General features: G+C 39.5%; 1 protein-coding gene and 1 long non-coding RNA gene across 12 annotated transcripts in view, besides 1 other annotated feature; one reads left to right on the forward strand and one right to left on the reverse strand.

Moving 5' to 3' along the window:
- Positions 1-25,478, reverse strand: part of Cip4 (Cdc42-interacting protein 4) — a gene marked incomplete at its 5' end in the record, with an annotated part of 41,612 nt that overhangs the window by 4,730 nt on the left and 11,404 nt on the right. For 10 of the 11 annotated variants that reach the window (NM_001274483.1, NM_001274484.1, NM_001259690.2 and 7 more), the window contains 4 exons: positions 13-482; positions 553-697; positions 9,049-9,099; positions 10,847-10,962. In NM_001274483.1, coding sequence (NP_001261412.1) covers positions 13-482; positions 553-697; positions 9,049-9,099; positions 10,847-10,962 — 782 coding nt within the window. Of the gene's footprint in view, positions 1-12; positions 483-552; positions 698-9,048; positions 9,100-10,846; positions 10,963-18,175; positions 18,278-25,478 lie in introns of those variants that run through there. The other variant, NM_001259689.1, reaches the window with a different exon arrangement.
- Positions 1,567-9,007: a mobile genetic element.
- On the forward strand, positions 18,581-20,581 carry lncRNA:CR45156 (long non-coding RNA:CR45156). Its single transcript, NR_124781.1, has 2 exons — positions 18,581-19,064; positions 19,589-20,581. It is a non-coding gene; the product is annotated as a long non-coding RNA:CR45156 (long non-coding RNA).

Consider the following 25,478-nt stretch of genomic DNA (forward strand, 5'->3'; position numbering starts at 1 on the left):
AACGTTTCCCACCTTTCTATGACTTTGAAGGTATCCTCCTTTTCGTTGATGGACTCGCCGGCCTTCACGATACCCTCCATGCAGCGGGCTATGATTGGCGCCACCGATGACTCCACATCCGCCGCTCCCACAATGAACTCCCTGAAGCCACGGGTGCGTTTCTCGTCCAGCTCCTGCAGCCGATTGAGGACCGAGGGCAGCAGCATGCTGTAGTGTTGCTGCTGCAGATTGTTCGTCTTCTGTAGCTGGTTAGCGTACTCGTTCTTCGCATCGTCCGACTGCTGGATCTTGGACGTCATCACGTTCTTGTAGCGCTCCACCTCGGCCCGGCTGAGATTGAGGTCCATGTCTGCCCGCTTATAGCTGTCCACCGCCTTCTCCGAGTCACGGTAGGCCTTCTCGTAGTTCCGCTTGGCCCGGTCCAGCGAGGAGAGCTGTGTGGTGAGGTTCTGCTGCAGGGTGGCACCATCGCTAAGGCATTTCTACAAGCACACATATGGATATAGATGGGTTGTAAGTTTAATTTATTTTTCGGCAATCCCACGCACTCACCTTGCGTTCCTCGCGCAATGTCTTGGACAGAAGCGTCACTCCCGCAATGATCTGCAGCTGCAGGGACTCGGACACCACCTCGCGCTGTCCCGCCAGATCGCCCACCTCCTTGAGCAGATTGCGGAACGCTTGCACCGATGTGAATCTGTAATGGAATGGTAGCATGTGAATCAGTTCGACCTACGCCAATTTGCGCCTGAGGAGTACTATGAGTTTATGTGCACAGAGAAAAACAGCGTTTATAATGTGAGCAATAAATTTAAAACTAAACGAAAACTGATGTTTTCACATGTCTTTGCAAGCACAGCATATTTTTCTCTCTGCAGACCTTTAGTGGACTGTTTTATGAACTCAAGACAGTCCATAGCCGAGGGCCCGATTTATGGAGCTCTCGGATTGACAGCGTTGGACACGCGCTGTGGAACACCCACGCGACTCCGGATTTCTGCTGTCCCTCCGTCCGTGGTCCGTTCGTCTATCATCGCCGTCTGTCAGAATGGCCACTCTATATGGCCAGAGGAATGGGGCATAAATTTATGGATTTTACAACTGAATATGGTAAAGCGCTCGGCATTTCATTACCAAGAGAGTTCCACTTGGCTATCGCCATGGCTATAGCTTCATTGTCATGTTACACACATGCCACATTCAGAGATCTATTTGCGGGTCATGATGTCAGTTTGCCAGACTGCCAGTTGGGCCAGATTTGCATGGCGTGTAATTAAAAACCGCGATTCCCAGACCACACAGAATGGAACTACTTGAGTCTTAGACGAGATTCAAGTGGCTTTTTCCGCGCAAATTGAATGCCGCACACAGCACGCACAATTAGAGCATAAGTCATATGAGATTATCCCCAACCCAATCCACTTAGCACTTTTTTTTTTTTTTTTGCCGACAAATATGGCAAACAAAGTGCAACAAATTACGGATAATTTTCCAAAACATTTAACGAATGAATAGGGTAAAGTAAAGAAGAAAGAAAAAAACTCAATTATACTATATGGTACATTGTGTAGTATGTGCCTATGCAATATTAAGAACAATTAAATAAAATAGCATATTAACTTATGGCAGCACTTTGTTGCTATGTTTATGTTTATGTTTATGCACGCAGTTAGGCCAGGGCAGATGTAACATGATCACCCACTCGAAGGCAAAAAGTATAAGTGCATGGTCAGCATTCACACGCCGACCAAATACATATTACATACGTACATACATATCTCGCTCTCCCGATAAGCCTAGATATATAAGATATACATAAGAACACCGCTCCGCTGCTGGCGTACCCGGCAGCGCAGCTACGCGGATTAGCCTAAGTCCAAATATATAAAAAACTGTAAAATCGGAGAGACTCTGTAGACGTTGAGCTGACAGAACCATTTCTGCCTACTCTAAAATCAAAAGAAGAAATTGAATAAATATATGTCAGCCCGACGGCTGCCTTCAACTTAAAACGGACTTGTGTTCTTAATTGGAGTTCATCATTACATGGCGACCGTGACAGTCGTCCAACGCTGGACGAATTGACCAAAGCTGGTGAAAACAAAGGAACAAAGGAACACTGGACTGGAAGAAGACTGGACTAATTAAATGGAACTGCAAAAACCAAGGAAAAATCTGAGTGAGTAGAGTTCTATTGAGTATGGGCAAACACCGTGGCGGTTTGAAAACTAAGCTGAATAAACGTATAGCCCACGTAAGGTGGCTAATATACGGTCAGCAAACGCCACCGGTTTGGTCGAAAGCTCTAAAGCTACATGCAGAGCTAGACCACTTGTTGCAATATCAGCAAGAATTAAAGACCCATAAGCTCGAGAAAACTCACTCAGATAATATTAAAAATATACCCACAATTAATGAAGTTCCAAAATACCAGGCATGTCCAGCACCAGCACCAGCATTAACAAAACCAAAGAAGTCCTGCCCCCCTGGCTGCGAAGGAATCTGGAGTCCCCACTGCCTGGGGACTTGTGAGCGACCATCGACGTCTTCAGCGGCGAAGAAATAGACAGCAGCGAGGGAGTGTCAGCGTGCCACCCCCGGCGACGCCCAGCTGACACCTGATGAGCATCATCAACAGCAGAATATAATAATAAATATATATAAATATAAAGTAAATATAAAATATATATAGATAAGAAAAATTGTAAGAAATATTGTAAAACGGAGCATATACTATTATGCCCTGTTAACCCAATATGGCCCGTGAAGCCATAGCTAGAATCAGGCAGGCAACAATGTAAAATACAATTTTTTTTTACTCTTGCGAACATTGAAAGATTTTATAAATAGATAATTCCAAACATAAATGTCTATAGAGACAAATGAAATAAGTAAAACTGAAAATAAAAGTATATACAAAGGAAATTTTCTATTCTATTCTCCAAAATATAAAATTAGTATACCCAAAATGGGTCTAATAGACACTAAAACTGTGGACTCTACAGCCAATGTAATAAATAAAGTAGAAGTCCAAAATGCAGACTTGTTCTGGATAACCATAATACTAATTGTAATTGCATTAATTATGGTATCCAATGCATTAATAAAAATATACAAACTGCATAACAAGTGTCTTAAGAAACGATACCGTAGCACTGCTAACGGTATAGATAATATTTAAGGAAGATCTTTAATAAAGTCAATTATGAATGAAAATATGAGAAAAATTATATGAAAAAAAAAATAATAAATAAAAAAAAAATATAAAACGTAATATTGAATTTATCTACATTAAAAAAAAAAAAATATATACAAATGAATAAATTTGAAGTTATGAGTATACCACAGCATGGACTGGGAAAAGCTTGTTGATCAGATAAAAGATCAAAATGAAAATTTCAGAAAATCCTATAAGTGCTTAACGCAAAACAGATCAACACAAGCTGTAACAATCAATAGGAATGCCCAAGTCTTGGTAAATAGTTATAATGAAATCAGAGAGTTGATCCAACAAAATAGAAAGAATTTGGAACGCAAACAGTGTGCTAAGGCTTTGAACCTACTGGTGACATTAAGAGAAAAATTAATATTTATAAAAAATAAATTCAGTCTCCAGATAGAAATTCCAACCATAGTAAACACCCCACTAAGAATAAATTTGAATGAAGACAGCACTAACTCTGACGAGGAAGATAGGACTATAGTCAAGGAAGACATTAAAGAGGAAGATCTTCACGATCTAACTATACCAGCAAAATTAATGCTGAAGAACGACGATAAAACAAATAACGCAGCCGACTCCGAAAATAACTTAACCATGGCAGAAGAAGCAGCTGCCATTAGGTCTTACATTAGGGAAGTCGCCTGCACAGTGCCAGAATTTGATGGGCAAAAGATCCATTTACAAAGATTCATTAAGGCAATCAAATTGGTAGACCTAGCTAAGGGACCATTTGAAGACATTGCAGTTGAGGTCATTAAGTCAAAAATAGTTGGCACAATTTTGAACTCAGTTGACAATGAAACGACAATTCCAGCAATTATAAACAAATTGCAGAAAGTAGTTGTCGGTGAGACATCCAGTAATGTCAAAGCAAAGCTAGCAACAGTTCAGCAGAGAGGTAAAACTGCAACGCAATTTACCGCTGAAGTTGATAGCCTGAGAAAACTTTTAGAAGCTTCCTATATCGATGAGGGTATACCTCTAGAACATGCCACTGGTCTAAGCACCAAAGAGGCAATTGAAACCATGATACATCGTGCTGAGCACGAAAGTATCAAAACAGTACTGGAAGCAGGGACTTGCACCACTATGGATGCAGCGATAAGCGCATACATAAGAACGAGTACAAGAGTTACCGGTGACATCAATAAAGTGATGTACTTTAGAGGTAACAGACCCAATAGAGGATACGGAAATGCCAATAGAGGTAGTAACCGCGGTAGAGGCTTTAATAACAATAGTATTAGAGGCAACTACCATAACGGTTACCAAAATAACGGTTACCAAAATAACGGTTACCAGAATAACGGTTATCAAAACCGCTATAATGGAAATAATAACCGTTATAATGGCTATAACAGAGGCCGTTATAATGGAAACAGAGGCCGTAACAACAGTCAGAACAACTACAACAGAAACAATGCCAATGTACGAGTAATCCAAGAACAGGGAAACTCGCAACAGCCTTTAGGTACTCAGTAGAAGAAGATCGTAGAGTATACACCATCAATTATAATCTCAACATATTTTCTACATTCATTCATGCCAAAACAGGCGTAAAACTAGTTTTTCTACTTGATACAGGTGCAGATATCTCTATTCTCAAAGAGAACTCTGACAAATTTTCTAATATTCAAATAACCAATAAAATAAACATTCAAGGCATAGGCCAACAGAAAATTCAGTCTCGAGGACAGACTTTTATTGAGATACAGACAGGTAAATACGTTATCCCACACGATTTTCATTTAGTAGATAAAAACTTTCCAATACCGTGTGATGGAATAATCGGAATAGATTTCATAAAAAAATATAATTGCCAAATCGATTTAAACCAAGAAGAAGATTGGTTTATAATTAGACCAAACAATTTGAAATTTCCAATATATATTCCCATAGCATACAGCTCTGGTATTAACACAACGTTATTACCAGCAAGATCCCAAGTTGTCCGAAGATTAATAGTATCATCAAAAGATGATAACATTTTAATTCCAAACCAGGAAATTCAAACTGGTATTTATGTTGCAAATACAATCGCAACATCAAGTAATACATTTGTCCGAATTTTAAATACAACCGATTCCGACCAATTAGTCAATATGGACACTCTAAAATATGAGCCACTTTCGAACTACAATGTAGTTCAGGCAAATAGTGAACACAGAAATAAAACTGTCTTATCTCAATTAAAGAAAAATTTCCCCGAATTGTTTAAATCACAATTAGAAAATATATGCAGCGAATATATAGATATATTTGCATTAGAATCAGAACCTATAACAGTTAATAATTTGTATAAACAACAGTTGAGATTAAAAGATGATGAGCCAGTATACACGAAAAATTATAGAAGTCCTCATAGTCAAGTGGAAGAAATACAAGCCCAAGTTCAGAAATTAATAAAAGATAAAATAGTTGAACCATCAGTTTCACAGTACAATAGCCCTTTGCTATTAGTACCCAAAAAGTCAAGCCCGAATTCTGATAAAAAGAAATGGAGATTAGTAATAGACTATCGCCAAATTAATAAGAAACTTTTAGCTGACAAATTTCCACTACCGAGAATAGATGATATTTTGGACCAACTTGGTCGAGCAAAATATTTCTCCTGCCTTGATTTAATGTCAGGTTTTCATCAAATCGAACTGGATGAAGGCTCGAGAGATATAACATCTTTCTCAACCAGCAATGGCTCATATCGTTTCACGCGATTGCCATTTGGCTTAAAAATAGCGCCTAATTCATTCCAAAGAATGATGACTATAGCATTCTCCGGAATAGAACCGTCTCAAGCATTCCTTTATATGGATGACTTAATAGTCATAGGTTGTTCCGAAAAACATATGCTTAAAAACCTCACTGAAGTTTTTGGTAAATGCAGGGAATACAACCTAAAGTTACATCCTGAAAAATGTTCATTTTTCATGCATGAAGTCACATTTTTGGGACACAAATGCACAGACAAAGGAATTTTGCCGGATGACAAAAAATATGATGTCATTCAGAACTACCCAGTTCCACATGATGCGGACAGCGCTAGACGTTTTGTAGCATTTTGCAATTACTACAGACGTTTTATCAAAAATTTCGCCGACTATTCGCGGCACATAACAAGATTATGTAAAAAGAATGTTCCATTCGAGTGGACAGATGAATGTCAAAAAGCATTCATACATTTAAAATCTCAGCTAATTAACCCAACACTCTTGCAGTACCCAGACTTCAGCAAAGAATTTTGCATAACAACAGATGCAAGCAAGCAAGCGTGTGGCGCAGTTTTAACTCAAAACCATAATGGCCACCAACTCCCAGTTGCTTATGCATCCAGAGCTTTTACGAAAGGTGAAAGCAATAAGAGTACAACAGAACAAGAGTTAGCAGCAATTCATTGGGCAATAATACATTTCAGACCATACATTTACGGAAAACATTTCACTGTGAAAACAGACCATAGACCATTGACATATTTATTCTCGATGGTGAACCCCAGCTCTAAATTAACTAGAATAAGGCTTGAACTAGAGGAATATAATTTTACAGTAGAGTATCTAAAGGGCAAGGACAATCATGTAGCAGATGCGTTATCAAGAATAACCATCAAAGAGCTAAAAGATATAACTGGAAATATATTAAAAGTCACTACAAGATTTCAAAGTAGACAAAAATCCTGCGCAGGAAAAGAACAATTGGATTTGCAAAAGCAAACCAAAGAAATAGCTTCAGAGCCCAACGTATACGAAGTCATAACAAATGACGAGGTACGAAAAGTAGTGACATTGCAATTGAATGACTCGATATGTTTATTTAAACATGGAAAGAAAATTATTGCAAGATATGATGTTGGTGATCTTTATACTAATGGAATTCTTGATTTAGATCAATTTCTCCAAAGGCTTGAATTGCAGGCCGGTATATATGATATCAGCCAAATCAAAATGGCACCGTGGAAAAAAATCTTTGAACACGTTTCAATAGATAAATTTAAAAATATGGGCAATAAAATATTAAAGAATTTAAAAGTAGCGCTACTTAACCCGGTGACCCAAATAAATAATGAAAAAGAAAAAGAAGCTATATTGTCTACATTACATGATGATCCAATACAAGGAGGGCATACAGGCATTACAAAAACCTTGGCCAAGGTCAAAAGACATTATTACTGGAAAAATATGAGTAAATACATAAAAGAGTACGTAAGAAAATGTCAAAAATGCCAAAAAGCAAAAACAACAAAGCACACAAAGACTCCAATGACGATAACTGAAACACCAGAACATGCTTTCGATAGAGTTGTTGTGGACACAATTGGTCCACTACCCAAGTCAGAAAATGGTAACGAGTACGCAGTCACTCTCATATGTGATTTAACCAAGTACTTAGTTGCCATACCAATAGCAAATAAAAGCGCAAAAACAGTCGCAAAAGCTATATTTGAATCTTTTATTCTAAAGTACGGTCCAATGAAGACGTTCATAACGGACATGGGAACAGAGTATAAGAATTCAATAATTACTGACCTGTGTAAATATTTGAAAATAAAAAATATAACATCAACAGCTCATCACCACCAGACAGTTGGAGTAGTAGAAAGAAGTCATAGAACTTTAAACGAGTATATACGATCCTACATATCGACGGACAAAACCGATTGGGACGTATGGCTTCAATATTTCGTATACTGCTTCAACACGACCCAATCTATGGTACATAATTATTGTCCATATGAATTAGTTTTCGGTAGAACAAGTAATTTACCAAAACATTTTAATAAACTACATAGCATAGAACCAATATATAACATAGATGATTACGCTAAGGAGAGTAAATATAGGTTAGAGGTAGCATATGCTCGAGCAAGAAAACTTCTTGAAGCACACAAAGAAAAAAATAAAGAAAATTATGACTTAAAAATAAAAGACATAGAATTAGAAGTAGGAGATAAAGTTTTACTAAGAAATGAGGTAGGTCATAAATTAGACTTTAAATATACGGGGCCCTATAAGATAGAAAGCATAGGAGATAATAACAATATTACGCTACTTACTAATAAAAACAAAAAACAAATAGTTCATAAAGATAGATTAAAGAAATTTCATTCATGATTGAATTTAAACTTATATTTTCCTTAATCATTTATACAAATTTTCCATACACTACGTATATTTTTATCTTTGCATTATAAAATCAACTATTGTTGTTCAAACAAAAACACAAACAAAATAAAAATAAAAATAAAATAATTTGCATTTAATAATCAAAATAACTTCACTAGGTTACGTTATTTTTCAAAAGGAGGGAGATGTAGTATGTGCCTATGCAATATTAAGAACAATTAAATAAAATAGCATATTAACTTATGGCAGCACTTTGTTGCTATGTTTATGTTTATGTTTATGCACGCAGTTAGGCCAGGGCAGATGTAACATGATCACCCACTCGAAGGCAAAAAGTATAAGTGCATGGTCAGTATTCACACGCCGACCAAATACATATTACATACGTACATACATATCTCGCTCTCCCGATAAGCCTAGATATATAAGATATACATAAGAACACCGCTCCGCTGCTGGCGTACCCGGCAGCGCAGCTACGCGGATTAGCCTAAGTCCAAATATATAAAAAACTGTAAAATCGGAGAGACTCTGTAGACGTTGAGCTGACAGAACCATTTCTGCCTACTCTAAAATCAAAAGAAGAAATTGAATAAATATATGTCAGCCCGACGGCTGCCTTCAACTTAAAACGGACTTGTGTTCTTAATTGGAGTTCATCATTACAATTGTAACGTTTTTGATCGCGTTTTTGGCTATAATGCTTACTCATTGTCTTCCTCCTCCTTCTTTTTGGGCTGGTAGTTTTTCACTAGGCGCCTGCAAGAGAAAAAAAGAGGCAAAAACGAAAGGTATAATCAAAATCATGGCATTAGTGAAACTTTGTTTATGCAAAGAAAGATATAGTAATAAGAGTAATAGTAATATTAATAGTAGCAGCAGCGCATTTGCATTAACACGAGACTTTTCATTTGCCGATTGCCAAGGCGGCTCACGCAAAAGATTTCACTGCGCCGCGCATTTTAATACAGTTTTTTTTTAGTTTTTCAGTTTTTCCTCACAGTTTCATGCGGCGACTTTGTGGTCTAGTTGCTACTGCTACGGGTATACTATGCACTCGCTTCAAGACTCTGAAGCAAAGAACAAATACACACGGAGAATTAGCTAGATTTTGAGTAAAATGTGTAGGTTGTAGTATACCTTCTTGATTTGAGCTGCTATACAACATATACATAATTTATATTCAATTTAACCATTTTATGCAAATCCACCAGCAATTACTTTGCTGTACTTAATAGTCCCCTATGTCTTTAACACACTTTCCAAGACATTTTGTGACTCCACGCCTTCTTTCTCAGTGTACAACTGCACCTCTAGCCGCAAGCAATGTTAGACGCGTAATGATAAAGTCATTAAAACGAGTCAAGACGGGTAGCTCCCAGCCATATCAGGGGCCATAGTTCAGTCCCACCATCCGGGGGAGAGGAGGAACTGAAACTAAAACTGAATCTTAAACTGAAGCTGAGATGGAAGCTGAAGCGGAGTCATCAAGCAAAGCTGCGACTCATGGTGGGAACTCGGTGCCAGGCGGTGGGAAACTAGCGATGCCCCCTTCTTTCGAAGCGAACACCTTGACGTGGCAACATAATCTTCGCTTAAATTAAACAATTATGACGAACTGACAGCCAACACCGACCCACGCTGCCATGTTGGGCAATCGTCTGGGTAACCGAAGGCGAAGCCTAATCCCATTAGGTCCCCACATGTGACACCACGTCCAGTTCGCCTGGACAGGCCAGCGGGCAACGAGGATTGGGGATTGGCCACTCAAAGAGGCAGTCGCGTGTCAATTGAGTGGGGCAGGTTGTGGTTTCCCTGCTCGGGTGTCACTCAATTAAGTGCAGTTTTAAACTTTGCAGGGGTGCAGCTCTCGAAAATTCTTGGGATCCATAAACATTCGTAATCGGCGGTAATTGAAATGCGCCACAAGTATGTAAGTGCATACAATTAACTATTTACGATTATTGTTTATGACAATCGAGCGTTTTTCTGTCGCCATCGAAGGCTGTGGTCATTGTGCAATAATGTCCAAGACAAAGACTTCGATTAAATGCGTTTTAAGTTAAGGCCTTTTTGTTTTAGCCTGGAAAGGAGCCTGCTGGACAATCGCTAAATCACTTCCACAAGTGGACGACCTTGTGCCCATTGCTTGGCATCACGTTTTGTTTTTTGACTTTATCGGATTTACATTAGCGAGAACATTAATATTCGGCTGGCCAAAGCCACAAGACATGCCACAAATGGGTGAGGCCAGTTGCAACTAGCGAAATATTTATATTTAATTGGCTATTTGTTAAGGCCAAATTGGGAAGCGACAAGAGTATTAATTCGTTCTAATGCCTTAAAAGTAACTAAAAATAAAATTGATATTGCTGTATTTTTAGGTGATTAAAAGTGGTTAATCATTTCAATTAGGTTGAATTGGCAGTCAGTTTATTGCTTTTCAAATGTAGCGACCAATCATTAATGAATCCCCCGATTTAAATTCATTATAAATCGGACTCACCTTAATTTGCCGGCATATTCCGTTTCTATGGCCACTCGATCGCGTAAGAAGTTGGCAAACTTGTCCAGAGCATCGATGCCTCTGTTTGTGTGTATCGCCAGATTCTCGTTTTGATCCTGAAAGTATGGAAAATGTGCAGATGGAATCTATTAAAAAGAGCCGGGTTAAAAGCACTTAATGCCCGCTGACATTGAGCCAAGGCAAATGCGTAGATACATAGATACATACACATATGCGATAAATGGAATAGATTGAGAGCAGCGCAAAAAAAATAATACGAAATTAATCTAATTTTTTTAATTAGCTCGATATAGGAAATTCGCTGCGTAGCAAATGGGAATTCACTTATGTGGATAAAGATCTAGATTATACAATGCCATAATGGATCGATTCATAGAGCTTGCAGGTCTTGCAGAGCGAACTCATTAGCCTTAAATAGGAGCATTGAATTTTAAACGCTACTAGTCGACAATTTCGAGTGGTTCAATCTTAAATTATGGCATATGTATCATTAGTTTACCGCTGACACAAATATGGGCAGTCACTTCCTCCTCGTCGCGCGTTATGACATAATATCGGGTTATTTTCTTTCATTTTTACTTTCTTTGGCTGCCTTTGTGGGCAATTTGCAATACTTTTCAATATTGTGTTTGTCAATAGGCAGACCTAACAACAATCAAAACAAACGGCGCTCCACTTTTGATTTTATTTTCGCACGCTGACAAAACAACAAGACTGTAGAGACATCAAAAGACGCTGCCGTTTTGGCCAACTTAGCTGCCAATCGCGAACGAATCACGCCCCCAAACGCAATGGCAAGCAGATTTGAATTTTAAGTGAACCCAGAAGGTAACAAAAATCCCCACAAAAAAAAACCGCTTAAATGGCACACAAACAAGACGCGTAGCCAATTTGCATTTGAAGTTCAGCTGAGGAGGAGTCGAGAAATTAACATCAATTACATAATGAAACCCAGTTCCGATCATGGCCCAAACAATTTTCAAGCGGTAAATGTTCGAAAATTTACGCTGTCTGTATGTTTTGAAGTCTTCTTTGGGCTATTGCAAAATTTTGTAATTTTGTTTCAATGCGATGATTACAATAATCTCAGTCGTTAGCAGTGAAATTCGGCAACGTGCCCGCCATTAATTAAAACAATTGTCAATTAGCTTGCAATACAGCATTAGATATCGAGTGCGTTTGTAGAATTTGTTTGATTTGGTTGTTTATTTCACGTGGCTGACTTTTATTTTTGTATTTATTTGGACTCAACTCGAATCGCCCCTTGCGTCACAGTAAAAACTTTCACTCGAACGAACAAAGGTGCGGCACATCTTGGCACTCAATGAAAAGCGTTTTCGCGTGGAAAATGGAAAAGTGTCAGGCGACACGGCACAAATGTCATGCGAGTAGCATGCAGTAATTGAGTTGCAACCGCCGCCGAGGGCGTTGCCTACCAGTTGTGGGTGGAAGCCATCAGGAGTCAGGACGACTTGGTCTCGAAACTGGGCATATAAAATACGGCATCTGTCACTTGTGCCGCTGGGTAAGTTAACTGTTTATGTAATCGATTGCCTGACGTGCATTTGGAGAAAAAAAGCTACAAGATTTTCCAATATAAATGTTTTTTTAGGAAGTGGTATCCAAAGCTATTGATTGCTTAATAAGTAAAACTTATTTCAGCAAATCTGTGATTAGTTTTTTTTCGGTGCACACATTTTCCCGCGGCGCCTTTCCATCAATTCCATTCCATTCCGCTCGACACAAAATCAAATCAAATTAATTTACTTTTCACAGTAACACACAGTGGTGCGCTTGCGCAATATAAACGCCCCCCGCCGGCGGGAAATTGCTTCGACTGCTCTACCTACCTACATATACATATATTATAAAAGAAACATAAATGTATATAGATATATGGCCAGGGGTGCATGCGTGCCAGTTTTCCATCTTGTTTGATTAAATGGAATGGCAAATTGCCCGCCTCTCGTTGGGTCAGGAAAGTTGCCATTAGCGCTATTGATTTATATAAATGTTTGATGATAGGCCGCAAGTTAAATGCATTGATTGAGATAAGTTGATGCTGTCGCCGGGCTTATGAGGTGAGAATGGAATGTCTGGTTTGGGACTAACATTCTGGTTCTATGGGCGATCCCTCGATCGATCGATCGATCGATCATCGATTGATTAGATGAAATGTGGGAAGCACTTATGTTTTTTCTGATATTTTTCACTGAATTTCTATGGTTGCCGAGAGGCCGAACATGATCGCTGTCGCTCATCCAACGAGGCAGCGAGGCTCCGAATCTGACATTGATAGACGACTCTCGAGGTTATTTGCCAATCGGATCGCATTGTTGACCTTGACCGGATCGCTATGCGATGCGATGCGATGCCAAGATCGGAGGCAGTCTGCGCATATAAGGAGTGGAGTCGAATGGCAACGGAATCAAGGGTCTTTCCAATTGGCATCGAGTTGGAGGAGCACATGTGCCGTGTCGCCAACTCTCTCGTTTTGCTCGCCTCGCGGGTTAATGACACATTTAAATAATATTTATTTACTTAAGCAAGCCAAGCCGGAAGATTAATGTCGCCGCATCCCAAAAAGCCTGGACTGGCCAACACTAACAAGGTGGCCAATAAATCATGGCGAAAGTTTTACATGGAGGCATCATCAACATCAACATCATCATCATCATCACCATCACCATCATCGTCAGCTTTGGATGTCACAGACTTTATTAGCAAAAGGCCCCAATCCAAAAACGCATCTCGAATCCAATCCCGATTCCCATTCCCAGCTAAAGTCGAAGCCACTTGATGACTTTCACTTGACACAAGTTGGTTCATCACCGTCATCTCTCGGGGCTCGTCAACAAAAAAAAACAACAATCAACAAAATGTAGCAATAAGAATGGGCAAGATATAAACTCTTACAACAAAAATCCAACCCCAGCGAAACAATGACAATAAAAAGCAATAAAGAAATTAACAAATTGCTGGCAAAAGAAAAAAAAAAACATTGAAAAGTGTTAGATTCGATTGAAGATTGTCATCGATTGTTTGGGTTCCATTTTTTTCTTTTTTTTTGAAATTGGAAGGGTAAGTTTGAGCATTCCAAGTTGAGGAATGTGCGATGGGGCACCCAGTAGGAAGGGCATTCCATTAACCATTAAACAGACCCGCCTGACATCGCTCAGTGGGTCAAGATTGAAGGCTGATCCGATTGATTAAACGCATTTGTCGCCCTTTATTTGTTCAACACATTGTATTGTATTTTATTGTGTTTTGTTCTTCAATCAATTTAATCGTGGTTTCGAATCACTTTTCAGGGCTCGTGACATTCGATCAAAAAGGAAAGGGGCGACGGAAAGTGGAACGGGGACAAGAACTCGAAGTGGTAAATATTGGTGATAATCGAGAAGGAAATTCTTGTTTATTATATTGATTTGTATTGCAAAAATGAATATGATAACCATATAAATAATTTACAACCGCAATATAAGCAGAATTTTTAGCATATCAATAACTTGTATCGGGTGTGAAAGTGGGAACATCACATAACATCCCATACAACATACTTTTGAAATAAAACTATAATCATAATCATTTGAGAATTCTCAGCACTTGAGCACTTATCGCATAGGAAGTACTTACTGCATTTCAACCACGAAACCAGTTAACTGTAGAACCCGCCGATAGCTACAATATCGTATAATAATTTATGATAGTTGCATTAGATAATGTATGTACATACCCCATGGCGATCTAGTAAAATGGCAGTAACCACTGTAATCAGGGAGCAGAAACCAGACAATTGCATAATATTGGCAATGTGCAACGGTAAAGGGAAATCAGCTTGGCCCAAAGACCCCGAGCGCCCTGTCAATTGTGTTTATGCAACAACTACCACTTTGCCAGCCAAATGCAACTGCAATGCTGCGAACATTGCAACTGCAACAGAAGAGGGTGTCAATTGAAGCAGAAAGCGTTGACGGCAACTGTCTGGCATTTGTCTATATACACATATAGTATATACTATATACCAGATATATATCCACCGATCGGTTCGGTTAATACTGCGCGTACATTATGGTTCCTGTTTTGCATTAGCATCACAGTTGTGGTGCACTCGACCAGAAACGTTGGCTTCCTTTTGCCACGGCTTTGGCTTTGGCTTTTGTTTTGGTTTTTCAGTGCTTCAGTTTTCCAGGCGATTAGGAGAGAGACCCAGTTTTTGACGACCGACTAACCGAGCTGGCAATGCCAACGGCTAAAACTAAATAAAACTGGGTAACAGGTGCAGCACCAACTGCAACAACCAACCAACGGGTTGAGGCTTTTGGCTTTGGGTTGCCATTGCTACTGCTATTGGTATTGCTACCAACGATTTTGTTACCACCGTTGCGTTTTTTTTTTTGTGTTTTGTTTCTGTACTGCGGTTTTGGAAGCCATATTCACAGTGGCTCAAACAAAATGGGGTGGCTTAAACAACGAATCTAGCCAGAGTTAGTTAACAATCACATTGGCTGACTGAATTGGATGAATATGTAGCTGATTTTTTATAAGAACACAAAAGCGGAAGGCTTTATTAGGTTGAGTCATCAATAATGTTCATTTGACATTCGTTGAGCGACACTTCATTAAACAAAGAATTATTAATTGCTATTAATTAAATTCAGAATCTATTATAAATAAAAAGTATAGCTTTTAAATGCATCTGCTCTTATGAATAGCGATTATTTATTTATGTATTTATATATTTCAATGCAGTTACGACTGCATTTTCTAGCAGTGCATCCACGACAAATTCTTGGAGAAGAACAACGGATTCAGCTCATGGGCAGCCGCCCAATGGAAGTTCCGCAGCACGCGTTTTTATCTGCAGCGGACGTGGCACGCAAACAACTGCAGCAGCAACAGCAGCAGCGGCAACAACTGCAACTGCAACTGCAGCAGCAGCAAGTACAACAGCAACATATTCATTTCAGCTGATAAGCAGGGGAAGTAATAACACACACACACACACATGCACAAGTGGTGTGTTGGAAAAAGTGGGGGGTTCGTATCATATCGATAGTGAAGTTGACCGCCCGGCATGACGATGAATTGTTTGTTTGATGTGCTGCACCCAGTCGACATTTAGTGGATGACGATGATGTCCACTGATGACTGACTGTTCCCTTGGCCGACGCAAATTGACATTGCCCCCAGTGAGTGCAACATGCAGCTCGTGGCGGCACGTCTATACGTAAGTCTATTGGTTTCCGCCACGCCCCCTTTTACCGCCTTCAGTTCGATGGAATTTTTTTTCTTCTGTTTTTTCAGTTTAGCATGACAACGTTTGGGCGGCGCCTTTGTTTGTCGTGACGTCTAATGAAAATGTTGCATATGAGAAAGCTTTACGGCCACCTTTTTTTTTTTTTAAGCTTTTATCAGTTTTTCCATTAAGCCAGGTCAGTACGATGACCCCAGTAAATCAGTCGGTTCAACATATACATATAAAGTTCAGCTTCCCACATAAAGATTATGTAGAAAAATGAACGGATTCAGTACTATTTATCTCAACTTATTTCACAAAATAGACAAATTTTCTCTTCAGTGTAACCGCTTGTATTTGCTTTTCAAGAAATACCCACATGAATAACAACTTAAAGAGCAATTTGGTGGCGGTTTTCCGCAGAAATTTCCCTACAAATTTGCAAAGACAATGAGTGGGAGAAAAACGAAACTAAAGAAGCAACTCCTGACCCGTTTTCTTGCCATTTTCCATTTCCATTTCTATTTATAAGCGGCTTTTTCTGCTCATTTTCAGTTAATTTGCTGTAACGATTTTCCGCCTCAATGCTGCTCCGTGGAAAACTCAACTCTGCCCCATTTCCCGCCCACTCCACTGGGGATCTATATTTACATGTCGTTCGCCACTTCCTCTTTATCACCCACTCTTCTCACACACAGTGCCTGCAAATTGTTGTTGACAGTGGGAACCCAAAATTAGCACATTAACCCATTCGGTATCGCTGCCGTTTGTCTCGCTATTGATTAAATAACTCATTCTGGTTTTTTTTTGTTTTTCCCGCACATTTTTTGCAAATCGATATTTAGGTCAAGTCGGTCAACATCAAAGAATAATTGCTATCCAATTAGATCGAAGTACAGTGGCCACTGCATTTCAATCATAGAACAGAAGTAAAAGAGCTTAGAACCGAATAAGTGGCTAACAAATTGGCGCAACTTGATAATTACACATGTAAATTTGCAATCATGCAAGCGAATGAATAAATGAATAAATCAAGCGACGCCTTTTCACAGTTAAAAATGTGGAAATTCAACAGAGAGGCGGAAAAAAAAACGAGAAAAGCCGACAGCCAAATGCCGAAAACCCCGAGTGTAGCAACATGATCTTGGCCAGAAGCAGCAGCTCAACCGGATAATGCTCATGGCTGAAAAGCAAAACAGGAAGCATAAAACATCGGCCAGAATGAATAGCATACATATGTATGTTGTCGCTGCTTTCTGGCCAACGTATGTGAACCGTTAGTTAGTCACCGCAAAGTTGTAATCATAAAAATAGTTGAGCCACTACGTTCAGTTGAACTTTAACTTTCAACGTGGTCAGAAGAAACAGAAGTCGCAACTCGCCGGCAGCAGAAGCCGTTGGTCAAGTACTGAATACCCGGTTCCAAGATCATTAGAGATGGCCAGCCCCAAACGGTGCTTGCAAATGAATAATATGAATGGATTGGCCTCCAGGCTGAGATTGCTGATGAATAGTTTTCTTGGGACGGTCCGAAAGATCAAAGGTTCATTCCTTCATTTCTAAACATTTGTAATTTTATGGGCAGACATGTAAAATAGCCATCTTATTACTAAAATTATTTAATGTTTTTTGAAATAAATGAGCTGGGATTTATTTTGGAATAGGTAGAATAATAACTGACTAGAGAACCATTTAAATGGCAATCAATCGATTATTTCTAACAATAATTTCTAATCCAATAACACTTTACTCTTTACTTTTGCATATTCAACACTTTTGACGTTCGATTTTCTTGAGAGCTTTGATTTTCTCCTAATTTTTAAAAGAAACTAAGCCACTTTTTCACTGTGCATTACAAACTTGTTTAGCCCAATCTCGATCGACTCAATCTAACGCAGGCAGTCGAAGCCCAATTGCATTTCGGTTATGCAAAGAATCAAATCACATTTAAGCGGCGACATTTAATTGCAAACTGGTTGTCCAGTTAACCACCTGCGGGGCATTCTTGTTGGCAGTTCCATTGGTTGCTTTCTGCCCCGCCGGGTACACACACACACACACTAGCTCACCCAAAATTCCAAATGGCTATCCCTGGGATCCAAAATGGTTGCAACTCCGGACTCGCTGAGGCTGCGCTGTGCCGCATTCAAATAGCCGAGCAGGCAGTTCATGTTGAGAGCCACGAACGAACTAATTGACCAACTGTTCAGCCAGTTAAGTGGTCTCCAATGGCCGCAAGAAATGTGGTAGAAAAATGCACCGATGGAGTGGAGGGAGAAAATGTTCAAGATAAGCCAAGAATTTCGTAACATGTGCCATCCAAGACGAGGGAGTGTTGCCCAGATAGAGATAGAACCGAGCTCAGTGCTCATTTCTTTTTCGCTATTATTATTATTATTATTTATATTATACTGATTTATATTTCACTGATTGCCCGCTGTCCAAGTAACCTCGAAACGTGCCAAAACCGCAAAGATCTGTCATCTTAAACAGAGCAGCTGCTCCAGACGCAGTCAGCAAACAGTTGACAATTGGCGCTCGTTAGGTGAACACAGGGCACAAAACAAGAGGGAAGTTGGTCAGACTTAAGACTTATGTTTTGCTTACAAGTCGAACTATAAGTACGACAAACGCTTCCGGGCGGATTGCGGCTTATATACCAAGCGTTATATATAGAGTGGATCTCTGGCTGAGAAGCGCCATTCAAGTTAATTTGCTCCAATTATGAAAATGCCCATGTGCTCATTAAACTTAATTGAGAACTGAGAAAAGAAGAAGGCGAACCAGAGAAGACGCTCTACAAGCACAAATAAAAACAAAAGATTGGTATATCTAAAAAACTGAGTGAATGAGTGAATAAAATGATTGAATGACATTCGTGCCAAACGGATCAACGGATTTTCTTTAACTACCATCATCTCCTCCTCCATAAAAATACTTCAAGTTTTTTGTCGAGAAGTAAGTAAGTAAAATAAAGTGTATCTAAGCACAAACTCCATCTTAGCCCAAACAAGCATCTTAGGAAATAAGATGAGGAACTACAATTTACACTGAGATTTAAAAATGCAAAAATGTACGATACAAATTCCTCAACTCGTATTTTTATGTTCTTATCAAGTCACTTAAATGATGTGCCCTAAATATCTAGGTTGTATTCAAACGAAATTCCAATCAAGTTTGAGTGATTAATAATCTTATTCACTTTAGATTAGATTAATGAGATGAGAAAATGAGGTCAGCTAAGAAATGACCAATAAAGCAGATTCTTCAACACAGTTTCCCAAGTTTATAAGCTCGCTTGAAAGAGCTGCCTTTGCTAAAGCAACTATTTTTTACAGTGCACTTCACATTCCATTTTGATGGGAAGCAAAAATCTGCCGTCTAGCGTTTTTTATGTACTTTATGTGACTTAACCATTTTTCAGCAACATTTTGCGTAAATCTTGCAACCAAATGACCACGAAAGTTTAATCTTTTTTTCAGCTAATGTCGCTGCTGATGCTGATGCCGCTGAGAGGCTAAAAATATGAAACAAAAACATAAGGGGCATGCTCGTCGGATCGACGAAGATGGAACATAGAAGCGGTTGTAAGCTGTAAGGCTAAAAGAGCTGAAAGCAAAAAGAGCTATAAATTTGCAGCCACATTCTTTGGGAACGGGCCAAAGCCGCCGAACAGGTTGAACTACTTTGGTTGAGCAGAAATCGCAGCGGCAGCAGAACCATGGCCAATAATTCCGAGTTCCAACTTGAGAGCTCCAGCTGCACATGCAAGACCGGACATTCGATGGACTTTTTAGGAGCGGCATGACTTCGACATCGCCCAGAACCAGCGATTGGATAAAGCTGCCCCGCTCTATAAATAGAGCCCTGGTCGAGCCTTATCAGCCTCGATCCGCGTGGCCAGAGTTTCGCTTTTCAAGTCTCTGGCTTTTTTCCTTTTCTTTTCTTTTTGTTTTTCACTCGCTCTCGAGTGGCCATAAAAATTTGTTGCATTTCCGTTGGCTTGTACATGAAAATATGCAGCAACTCTCCTCTTGCAACTTGCAACTTGCGGCCTGCGACTGACAACTTGCAACGCTGAAAACTGGAGCAACAACAAAGGCTGGGCAGCATTTTCCGAGTAACTCATTTCTCATGTCTTTACTTTCAGCTCTTCAAAGTTATCATTAATCTCGGCACAGCAACGAGATGCACACAGCACACATCTATCTGTCGGCTATGCTATTCGTATGCGATACAAGATCGTTGCCGGTAATTAAAATTTCTCACATATGTATGTATGTATTTACATAGTCGGTGATTATACGAGGCGATAGCTTCGTGGAAAACAAGGTGGCAATTAGGCGGTGCTGAAAACCAGCCATATAATGCAAATAGTTGTTATTCCACGATCCGTAGAACAGAATGGATTACTCTCACCATCTTTTAAATGCCAGCAAAAGAGGAAATGTTTACAGCACAGCCAACTGCAATCCATTAGCTATTTTTATAGCAGCACAAAAGCACAAAAATAATAAACAAAATCTACACATATTTCTTTGAGCGGGAATATTGCCATTTCCATATATTTATGAGCCATGAAAGTGCAGAGGGGAAATGGTGAGTATAAAACGTAGACACTTTACTTGGCGGGTGGGAAAACTTGATCAATTTCCTGCAGTGTCTGCTTCCGAACTTGTGGGTGCACCCTGCTGACTTCCCTACCATTTCTTTCGTACTTACCACAGACAACGGGGCGTATGAGCAATAAATTAAGCGTTGCCTTTTCGCCCAGCAAGTCAACTCAAAAGTCAATTAATAACAAACAGCTAGCTACAGAAAAAAAAAACGACAGCATTTCACTGACCAGACAAACATCTCGATGTTGCGGCATCGCAGCTGCACTTGAAGCTCTGGCCAATCTATAGATGCACTGCGGAAAAATTGTGCGAACAAAGAAGTATTCAACAGCTGCTATTAATGTTATATTATATTATACTATCTAGAATACTGATCTATCTATATATTAACATATGTGACTATTTAAGAATATATCATTCAATAGAATGCAGATTTTGTGTTGTGTGCCACTGAGAGTTGATTGCCTAGTGACGTCACGGAATGCTTGCACCCCGACTTTTTGACCAGTTCAAAAAGGTTAACTCGGTTTCGCCTTCGGCCATCGAACGTGAGAGAGTTTCAGTCTTTCGCAAAGTTATTTGAAGCAATCTTTTTTTTTCGTTGCTTAATATTATGGATTTCGTTTATTTCTAAGCGCCTCATTGTTTCCACAACCCAATCTCATTCGGCGTCAATGTCAATTCCGAACCTCAATTGCCCCGACAAAGTCCAAGTCCAAGTGACTAACTAACTAACAGCCGCAGTTCAAACATTTAGACAATTGCCGCGCCGTCACAAACGCTTCCAATTAAGTCGGTGAAAAGCGAAGGAAAGTACGAAAGCTAGAAACAACACCAAGCCCTGTTCAATGGAACATCTGCGCCTTAGAACAAAATAATGTAAATTGCCTGCCTAACCAGCTGGACTTCGAAAAGATCTGGGGAGCAGGAGTTCACGAGGGTGTGGGTTAAACACGTGCCTGGTCAGCTCTTTTTGCACGGTAAGTTTTACATTTGACGTGCTTTGATTCGAAAACAGATATTTTGAAAAGAATGTAACATCAATCAAAAGCTTTAGTTGTATTTTGTTTCGATTATCATATACCCATTACTCCATTACTGGAATTTACATGGTGCTATAAAGTAAGCCTCCATATCACAGTTCATTTTCAACCAATTTTGCAATTGTTCAGGGTATTTCCTAGTCGACTCCCTGCACGAATGTCAGTCTGATTCTGAAATTGAGTAGGGCAAATAAAAGAAAAGGGGAAAAGTGAAGGAGGCCGGAGGAATTGAAGAAGTGAGAGGGCCGCCGCTGGGGGAGTGTCCGTCAAAATAGCCGCAAAAGTGAAAATCTAAACCAAAGCCAAATGAATTCTGGTTTCAATTGCCCGCGGTTTGAGTTTGCCATTGTTTAGACACGAGTTTTGTTTTACTTTTACGAGGGCTTCGGAGGTCTGGGCACTGAGTTTCAGACTTTTCCAGCTGCCTGACGACACTAAATGCAGTCTGCATGCGATGATGCGGAGGATGTGAAGGCTACGGAGGATGGTTGAAGCGGATGGCAACATTTTAGCAGCCAGCAAGAAACCAAATCGAAACCCGTTTCGTGGTGCCCCAAAGTGCCAGCCAGTCTGGGGGGGGCCATTGAATGAGTGAGTGACTGGACCCGAGACTCGGATACTGGGTCTGGGTCTGTGGCGATCCATTGTTTCTTCGCCCAGCTCAGCTGGCCTGGTTCAATTTTTCCAAATGGATAACGCCTCGGCGGCGTCCGGGGAAGAAAAATGTTGGATGGAAAATCATTAGGCATGTTGCGGTGATTTCATAACAAGTGTTGCCAAATGTTCGAATACAATCGGCCTATAATTTAAGATCTTTTCATGTGCACATACATGTATAAGCATTTGGCGTGGGCGAATGATTTTCCTTTGCAGAAAATTCGTATAACCTGAGTGGATTTTCATTGGAAATTCTCTCTCTGTGCTTTTTTTTTCGATTATATTCAGCTAAGAATAGCTTTATTTCTTTTATATATTTTCCGTTAATTGTGTGCGGGCCGTTAGGTATTCTAAAATTTCCCCACAATACAATATAAATGTTGCAGTAACAGTTAGGATTGAGTGCAACACACAAATGCCGTTAAGAAGATTCTCTAAAGAAAAGAAATTTATATGCAAATTAGACCTCAAATTTGATGACCCAAACCTTTTGGGTCAAATGACCTGGCGGCGCTTCTTAAATTCTATTGAAATGATATTTCATTTGTTTATTACGAATACTTTTGGTATTTGTCTGTTAGAAAACGATTTTCACCTGTGCGATTGAACAATAGGGAAACCACAGTGTGTTGAGGGATCGTAAAAAGAAATTAACTTCCCAATTTGTTTATAAAATTATGCAGCTTCCCATTTATATTTATTTCTCTTTTACCTTTCCCTAAACCGGTTCAGGAAATTATGAAAGACCCGTCTATAGAATGCATAAATAATAATACTAACAAACAAATGACTAAAGCAAACAAATGAAAAAACAACATCAAAACCATATCTTTTATCAAAACATTTTTTTTTTTGCGTTCCCCACAATGGAAATGCAAATCGAGTTGACGCTTGGAAATCTTTATGATTTGTAATGTTAATTATGACCGAGGGTAGTAGTTTCCATTATTAGTCAGCAATAAAACGAATGCATAATCCATATGAAAACTGAAAGTGCCCAAAAGCGAAATGCGGAAATATAAATATATACGAGTCTATAAACAAATTATGAACGCACTGCGTTTCAAATACAAATTGATTCGTTTTCGATTTCAATCCAATGCAAAGTAAAAGTAGCCGCCAGCAGGCCCATTTTTGGGAAATCGGGAGAACCGCTTGAGGATCATCGATACCTGGGTTTTTTCTGGACAAGAAAAGTTGGACGTGATGTTTACTAAATAGAATGGAAATGCCTAGGAAATGCGTCAAGGAAAAATCAGTTTTCCATGGGTGGTGGATTCCCAATATTTTCTTTCTTTTCGGGTTCAGGTTCGTTCCACTGGCTGGCAGTCAATGTTAACGTAAACATTATTGCGGCTATCAACTCGCATTTGTTTATAATAAATGCGCTCAAGTCTTATAAAAATAAACTAGCGCTACCGATTGCATTCCCGTTGCCTGGAAAATTCACTTCAACTGCAGACTTTATCGTGCTTTTCTGCTTAAATTCTGTACTCGCCAGTTGTTTTTCACGTCGCTTGATTAATGTGACTGCAACTTACCTGCAAGAGAAAGAGAAAATCGGGTTAAACAAAATTCACATCGATGCTTGAATATTTTGTTTAAACCTCCAAATAAATACAGTTCATTTTCACGAAAGTCTTTATTTATACGGAAGTCTGATTCTTTGATTTTACATTTAATTATTTTTTGATTTATGCTACAGGATGGAACATTTACAAGGAAACTTGGTACAAACAGAAAGTGCGATAAATAACATTAAGAAAAAAAAACCAATTTATTTATACCTAAACGATATATATATATATATATACAATGTATCTATGTAAAGTTCCAAGCATATATACAAATTTATTCCGATAACTCCTGATTCAGCTGATACTTATATTGTTTTTCCATGAATCACCTAATAATAAAGACCTGCAGGCGCTAAATCAATTTGGATATTCTTAGAAATAAAGTGTGTCAGCACTTGGCAAATGAACTGATTAAGCCAACTGCTCAAATTCCCCTCCCCTCAACTTGCAGCAAAGTCAATGTGCTCGCCACAAAGCACTTATTTATTGTATGTTCTTCGCAAATCAGGGCTACCATCTTGCCATAATAGTATTAACTGAAGTAGACGTCGCATCTTCTTATTCACGGCAAACAAGCAAACAAATACTAGACACGAACGCTCACTCACACGGATGCAAAATAGTTGGCAGCTGCCTCAAGTTTGCACAGTTTTCCACAATGACGGCGGGTGCAATGCTCCGGGTATCCCCTTTCTGCTCCCCCAACCCCAGCCAAACACCCACCTTCCCCCCGCCCCTTCTTGCCACTAGCTGCTCCACTTGCAACCGAGCAGCGCGAAACTTTTATGCCTTCTTCGTCGCCATCTGCAGCTCCCACTGGCATACCTTATAACTCGTGTATGGCGGAGCCTCAACCTCAAGCCCCTCCAGCCACTCGAATCCACTGTACTCCATCTCCATTACTCATGGAGAGCCCGGGCCCAGCCCATTCCCCGTTTAGCAACGTTTTATGGCGGCGAACTGCAGTTTTTAATAATATTATGTGGCACGTTTGAGTGGCAACTATGTTGCCACCTAATTTACCGACGCCTTTTCATAAGAGCATCTCAGGGCAAAGAACTTATAACTTTTTTGACGTTTCTAGAGCACATCGCAAAAGTTATAGGACTTTCGTAAAGTGCATTATGCGTTTATATTGAACTTAAGAATAGATTATGTATTACATCTTGCACTTTTTACCGACGATGATTATGCAAAAGAAAGCAGATAAACCGATCCTCTGCCATTATAGCCATATCAGTGCAATTTCTCACGGTTGGCCAAGGAAATCGCAATGCAACAAAGCATGGAAAACAAAGACCGGCAGCTGTGGATGCAGTTGATGAAGCGATTTGGTTCGTTAATGGATGCTTTTTATTTGAAACTGTCATAAAACATCAAAAGGCAGACAAAAGGCGAGCTCTTCATGTGCACATCACATCATAACACATCACCTACCACCCACCACACCCCACACCCCTTGACACGCGTTCTTCG

This window comes from Drosophila melanogaster, chromosome 3L (assembly GCF_000001215.4).
Source record: "Drosophila melanogaster chromosome 3L".
NCBI lineage: Eukaryota > Metazoa > Arthropoda > Insecta > Diptera > Drosophilidae > Drosophila > Drosophila melanogaster.